This window comes from Dendrobium catenatum, unplaced genomic scaffold, assembly GCF_001605985.2.
Source record: "Dendrobium catenatum unplaced genomic scaffold, ASM160598v2 fragScaff_scaffold_315, whole genome shotgun sequence".
Lineage (NCBI taxonomy): Eukaryota > Viridiplantae > Streptophyta > Magnoliopsida > Asparagales > Orchidaceae > Dendrobium > Dendrobium catenatum.
The window spans coordinates 910,532-917,770 of record NW_021318777.1 but is presented as its reverse complement, the minus strand read 5'-3'; the positions used below and the strand labels follow the sequence as shown (position 1 = coordinate 917,770).

The 7,239-nt window shown below is 38.2% G+C and overlaps 2 protein-coding genes across 3 annotated transcripts in view; one reads left to right on the top strand and one right to left on the bottom strand.

The window, feature by feature from the left end:
• Positions 1-3,784: 3,784 nt before the first annotated feature.
• On the bottom strand, positions 3,785-5,406 carry LOC110115838 (xyloglucan galactosyltransferase KATAMARI1 homolog). The gene is made up of 2 exons (XM_020849218.2): positions 4,499-5,406; positions 3,785-4,358 (listed from the first exon to the last, which is right to left on the bottom strand). The coding sequence occupies exons 1-2, from the start codon at positions 5,404-5,406 to the stop codon at positions 3,785-3,787; spliced, it is 1,482 nt and encodes a 493-aa protein (XP_020704877.1).
• Positions 5,407-6,635: 1,229 nt separating this feature from the next.
• The window catches only part of LOC110115829 (AP3-complex subunit beta-A), a 33,723-nt gene continuing 33,119 nt past the window's right edge, over positions 6,636-7,239 (top strand). Inside the window, exons 1-2 of one of the 2 annotated variants that reach the window (XM_020849205.2) lie at positions 6,636-6,932; positions 7,010-7,086. In XM_020849205.2, coding sequence (XP_020704864.1) covers positions 6,714-6,932; positions 7,010-7,086 — 296 coding nt within the window. In that variant the 5' untranslated portion in view covers positions 6,636-6,713. Of the gene's footprint in view, positions 6,933-7,009; positions 7,087-7,239 lie in introns of those variants that run through there. The other variant, XM_028693543.1, reaches the window with a different exon arrangement.

Here is a 7,239-nt window from a genome sequence, read left to right as displayed (position 1 = left end):
AAGTAGTCTCTAGTTCTAGGGTTTCTCTTATAGAGATGTTTAATTTGTATGTACGCTTGTTGAAATCAGAATTTGAATAGTTTTAAATTTAACTTCTGAAGCTTTCAATACAAATAATGCAATGAGATTTATGCCAATCAAATAAATTTTTTGGAGATATATCACATATAATATATGACATTGCAACAAATCATCACTAGAAACTATTTTGGCATTCGTACTCATCAAGGGATGGGGCATGCAATAGCTTCAGAAGAAAAGCGATAAGATTAATGTCATCAAAATATTCATCTAATTTGATATTGGTTTTGACATGATTTATATATCTTAGAGCATTTTGAATATTTAATAGAAAAACTTTTGGGATCATCTCCGAGATTTTACTGCCTCTATTTTTTTAACAAATTTATAATCAAAAGAAGCATCTTTACATAGTTATTCTAACGATTTACATAGTTATTTAAACGATTTCAAGTGTATCCATGATTATGACAAGAAAAGCGATAAGATTTTGACGCATAAAAATACTTAAAAAATGTTTATATAATTTAATTGATGAGTATATAATTCTGTCTTCATTGCATGAGTTTATTTTAAGCCTATCAAAACGAATTAAGAAAATCTCTTTTTGCTTAATGGTGAAACAGAGTAGCAGAGCAACATTCAATGCTTTGCAAGCTCATAATGAAGCTTCTTCCTGCGATTAGTATGGAGAAAGATTAAATCAGAATATAATAAATCTTTGTGTGGTCTTTAGTAGGAAAATTTCAGTTTTTATTATGTCATGCAATTAAACATCAGCCATTTCCCTTTTGAAAAATAGATACATTTTCAGCCATTTCCTTTTCGAAAAATAGATACATGACTCCTTGTTTCCTTTCACATGCCACTATTACTAAATCAGACTTTCGCAATATTTTTTTTCCACCTATTACAACGGTTTACACCTCTGTAATATTCCTTGCAACGGTTTAAGAATTGCTACAAATCCATTATGTTTGTTATCGATGAAATGTATTTTCTAACGTTCTCTAAACTATTGCTTTAAATACATGTTTTTGACAACAGTTATTTTGCAGCGGTTTTAGCCACTGCATTGTTGTAAAATAGCATCGATTAAAATCACTACAATTTTGTAGAAATGACCCCATAGCAGCAGCTAAGACCGCTATAAATCTATTACAACAGACCAATTGCAATTATTAAAACCACTACAATTCTGTAAGTGTTTTTTTTTTTTTTTAAAGAAAATATTGTTGCTTGATTGTCAAATTAACTAATTTCTCTTGTGTGATTTTAGAATTTGGAGTTCAAAGCAAAATTATAGTGAACAACCTCCATCATATTAACATTCTATCTATAATAAAAAAACAATCAAATAGGATTATATTTGCAATATTTAATATATTTTAGCACCAATGATCAAACTACATGTATTTCTACAAAAGAAAACCATATAGCTATTATTATCTGTTACATTTCATTCTTAAAAAATTAAATGAACATTTATCCAAAATATATAGTTAAACCACCACTTGAAGACATGCATCAATCCATGAGGCCATACCATAATAACTAAAGGCAAAAGCAATTCAATCTAACATGCAAAACATCATAGTAAAAAAAATGTACAAGTAAAGCAATTGATGATTATGACAATATTAACTGAAACCAAGCATTATGAATAAATATAGGTGAGTCGGATGAATAAACGAAGAATATTGAACATAATAAGTAACATCAAATTTTATAACTATCATGATAATAAAATCAATATTGTCATGCATTGAAATATATATATCTACCTAGTGATGAACATAAAATTAAAATCATGATAACATTTCAAAATAAAACATTAGTCATACATAAGAAAAAAGATTTTGCTTCCCATTTATATTTCATCTTTCCTTCTTCTACACTTTGGATATCAATTTATCATTGTCTCTTTATTAATAAAAGCGAATTCATCTATAAAAATTAAAATGATAAGTAAATCTATAAATGAACATATATATTTTTTAATTTTCCCTATCATAGTCGAGGTTCTTAGTTGTGGATGTTGTACATGATATAATTCAGCTCCCGCATTTTTTAATAACTTTGAGTGTTTTTTATCTTCTTTAGTTGAATCATGAGTAAAATTTTGATGTTGGTCAACTAAGTTAGTTGAGTCATTGATTTGAGCAAACGTATCCCTCAACAATCCTTCAATATCATTTATATCTTATTACTCAATTTAAATAGTTTGTGAATCAAAATCAGACGTACTACCAACACCTTCATTTCATGCACCTCTAACACAACATGATGATCCTCCTCATATCGATTCCAATTTCCAAACAATGTATCCCATAAAAAATCCATAGGAGATAATGTGTTAATTCATATCTTTTATTAAATGAAAGTATTTTTTGATGCACGATTTAATGATTTATAAACAAATAATATATATTGACATACCAACTAAAATCTATATAATAATCATTTAATAAAATAAGATCTTTCCAATTTGAATTAGTCGCTTTGCTTTGATTGGAAAAACAAAGCAGAATAGCGTGCAACTCCGGTCATTCAACTTCTTCAATTGATGGCTCAACAAAAATATATAGAGAGAGAAATAGAGAAAGAGAGATTTTGGCTTCGATGAAACCTGCTTGCAGCCTACCAGTATATCTCGCCAATATACAGGCACACAATTATCTTTCGTTAGCTTCTTTATTTATTAACTATACAATCATATAAGCTAATTTGTACAGTTTTGTTGCTCTCTTTTTTTAAGCTCCATAAAGAAAGAAAACTTTACTTGCAAAGTTGGAGATCAATTGGCATCGTTCAGTTCTGCACAAGAACTTCAAATTCTCCCCAAAGATCATTCAACCATCTAATAGATCATTAGAGCTCTGTAGCCCTCCTCTCTCCCTCTGTCAATCAGAACTTTATGGGTGTAGCCTTTATCATGGCCCTTATAATACTATAAATAAATGATGAAGAGGAGCATTTGATGTTAGAGCTAAGCTGCTTAATCCTGTTAACTTTAGGCTAGAGAGTAATATCATATGGTAGTTTGTATGTCTGTATAGGAGTAGTGCTTTCTTATGTTGGGTGTAGTCTATTATGTTTCTACCATTGTTTATAAATGTGGCTAATGCTTGTAATAGAGAAAGAGAGAGAGGAGATGACTAAGATTTGAGATTTAATTCTTTTTTCTGGGTTCTGTATCATGATTATTAAAATAGTGATACCCTCTCAAGAAGCACGTTCTTGGGTTATATGTGAGCTGCGAGTTCCTGCAGTTTGCATTCCTTTCCGTGATCGTTTCTCCTATTCCGCCCGGCATCAGCATTTTGTATCTTAGTATTTGGGATTTTTTTTTGACTCTTTGAGATTTTGAGCTTTTTTAGTATTTTCTTATAATTTTACTAGTAAGTTGTTCTCTTCATTATCACACAAGTTTCATGTCTCTCCTCTCAAAGTTCGTCTACTCGGATGTTATTTCCAACAAATTTGAATCCAACAATATAGAAGAGTTCGTCAACTTGGGTGTTATTTCCAACAAATTTGTATCCAACAATATAAATCTAATGTTTGAGCATAAATACATTTAAAAAGGAAAAGAAATGCGATTCCAATCAAATCTTTATTAAACTGATTACATTAAAATTCTGTCTGAATTCAAATGAATACAAGAAGAACGATCACAATTAATCATTCAGCTAAAATAATTATTTTTCCACTATGTATAATTTCCCACATTATCTCGATCGATATCACTTATTCACATCATTTACATACTTGCTGAAGAAAAGAAATAATCCCACTCATGCTTCCCTCTACCACCCAAATAAAACTGCCAGCTTTCCTCCTCTTCATCAACGTCAACAGACCAAAGCCTCATCTGATCATCCATCCTCCTCCTCCTCCTCTCCACTCTCTCAATCACCCCTTCCACAGCCACATCAAACGCATCCTTCACACTCTCCATCTTCCCTCTCGGATCCCCATAGACCAATCTTGGAATCAATCTCACCACTTGTTCTCTCATTGCCCTCACTTTCTCCTCCCCAAACTTTGACAGAATGTCCTCAACCTTCACCTTCCCCTCTCTCACCTCTTTCTCCGGTATAAATACAGAGTAGGAGCTGTAGTTCTTCGGCAAATGCCAGAAGTATTGCACGTATGCGGAGCCTGGGTGGAAGAAGACCGGAATGCAGCCGGCCACCATGGCGTCGAAGGCTGAACGTCTGGTGTACGAATCCCCTTGTGGCTGGAGACAAAACACCGAGCTCTCAAATAGTTTCATCACGCTTTCCGGCGAGTGGCACCGGCTAACGCTGGACCCGCACTCCAGCAGCCCGCATCTGGACGGAAATATGGAGTGAGTATTTATTTTAAAATAAATTTAATTATTTTGGATTTTAATTCTGACATAAATCTAAGCTGACGAATGAATTAAAAAAAAAAAGTTATATATAAAGTTATAAACTATAAAAAATTTCACCTTTCTGAGCCGCGGCACTGATCCGTGAGCCGGCCGCGGATATCGTCGGTTCGGTTCGGCCGCGGAGCGCCGGCGAAAGAGAAGAGAAACGGCCGCCGCAGCCGCATCACCCTATCCTGCCACGTGGTGACATCAGCGTCCGTACCGGGATGGAAGTAAGTCGGATACGGAATGGCAATGTCGTTCGTGTGCCATGGGCTTGACTCGATCACCAAAGCCGTCATATTCGCAAGGGCGGGTAAAAGGAGGAGTTTGCTGCCCCAATCGGTCTCGCCCTCCGACAACCGGCGGAAATCCCAAGTAATTCTTCCGGCGACGAAGAAATGATCTCTCCCTCCCATGACGGCCCATTCGGGCCGGGAAGTGAGCCATCGGGTCAGGTCATGAAGGGAGGAGTCTCGAACAGAGACGTTGCCGGCCTCTGGGCCGGACCAGAGGTGGCGAGATATGTCGAGGCCGGCGTAGAAGGGGACGAAGATGGCGGAGGCGAGGGATGAGTTGAGGGTAAGGCAAGGATAGCGGTTGATGCGGTGGTGGAAGATGAGGTCGAGGGAGAATTGGTTGGTGGAGTACCAGGTGGAGCTGGGGAAGATGGAGGAAGAAGGGAGGGGAGGGCCGAGGCCGGAGTTGGACAGAAAGAGGCACATATCGGTCCATTGGCTTAGAGAGCGGCAGTTGCGGAGGAGGTCGGTGTTGAAGCGAGAGGGGAGATTGTGAATGTAGATATAGCGGTTGGCGCATCGGTCATTGGGAGGGGGAGGAGAGGGGAGGTGGGTGAAGTGGAGGAGGAGCGACCAGACGGCGAAGAGGAGAGGTATGAGGAGGACGTAGAGGAAGAAGGGGCAGTGGCGGATGAAAAAGGCAGCTGCGGCGGCGCGGCCGCGGCGTTTGCCGGAGAATTTCTCCATGGACAATTTTTATAGGATGGATATCCGCGAAGGTACAGTTGTTTCAGAAGTATATAAAGAAAGGAACTATTTTTAATATATGAAGGATTAAAGGTTAGGCTGTCGTTGACATTTGCAATTGAGCCGGGGATGAGATGAGGAAAGCAAAAAATATTGTACGAGAGTATTTGACTAAAAATTTGATAATGACGGATTTTTGATTTATTGTATTTAATTATAAAATCAAGATACAATGTGAAGGCTCAATTAAAATCTATATTTCGCTCATTTTAGAATTAAATTATTGAATTTAAATATGGTTTGACTTGATTTTTTATTTAGAAAAAATTAATTTATTTTGTTAAGAGTTGTTGCGTCCTGGAATATTCGCGGCGGTAGAGAAATATATAGTTTAACGTCTTAGCGTTGTACGAAGATCCAGCACACAATCAGATAAGTGAGAGGGTGTAGCGTTCATAAGAGACACCAAAGTTTTTACGTGGAAAACCCCTGAAAAAAAAGGGGGAAAAACCACGGGGCCTGGCCCGGTTTGAATGAATCCACTAGTATTTGTAGTCGATTACAAATGAGGCCCTTCCTTAGGAGAAGGCCTTGGATTGATGTAGCAAATATACATCATATAGATTGCATTACATGGTAAGAGTTACATATACAGGTTTGTTTGGCCTGAAGGACCGTGGTCGGCAGGAGACCGGAGTCAGAAAGACCGTTGCCTGTTGATGGAGGTCGGGAGGACCATAGTAGGCGACAAAGGCCTGAAGAACTGTAGTCGGCAGGAGACCGTAGTAGATATCACTTTGTTAAGGCTCTAACAAGGTCAAATTATTGCATCCGGTCACCGGACGCGCATAATAGGTTCAGATATCCAATAAAAACATGTCACGTCACCTGCGCTTTTGACTGTGCTTTAGGTGCACTTTGACTTTGTTTTATCTGCGCTTTACCTGCGCTTTTGACAAGCTTAATTTAAAATAATATTTTATTAATATCCGGACCTATTTCCGCGTTCGGTAACCGGATGCAATAATTTGCCCTAACGAGGGATTATTAGGTGCGGAGTGCAGATGGGGAAAACGTCCACACAAATATTATGTATCTAGCAGAACCTGCACTCGATACCCAGCACTTATGCCGCGGTACACACTCTACGCACTCTGCATCTAATAATTTTGAGTGGTAATTCGAAAAAATCGAAACTACCCTATCCGGCTAGGTTCATAACCTGAAATGGCTAACAGAGAGCAAACCCAGCGGATCAAATCGGATCGAGGGGATCGGACCTCGCAAGAACTGGAGGTCTAACAGAGATGTTTCCCCAGTTCGGAGCGGCGACGGCGGACAGTCTCAGTCGGGCATCCACTCTCGTCTTCCGGATCGGCACCGACGCTCACCTCTATGATGATCCCGATGACGTCAACATCGCTCCTCTCCTCGACAGCCGCTTCGACTCCGAGAAGTGCGAGGCCCTCAAGCGCCTCCTTGCCCTCATCGCACAGGGCGTTGACGTCTGCAACTTCTTCCCCCAGGTTTTATCTCTTGTCCTTCAGTGTTCATCTGTCTTGAATTTTTGCGGGACTCGCCGGCTCTTTACGCGGGTTTACAGGTTGTGAAGAACGTGGCGTCTCAGTCGTTGGAAGTGAAGAAGCTTGCTTATCTTTATCTTCTCCAATATGCTGAAAAGTACGTTTCCTAAATGCTGCTATTGTGCTTCAATGATCCCATTTGTGCTAAGTTGTTCTTTACCATTAGTTTCAATTGGAAATACCCTTTTTTTGGTAATCGTGAGAACAGTGACTTTAAAGAGAATTGTTCGTGAAGTGCGTTTCATGGTAA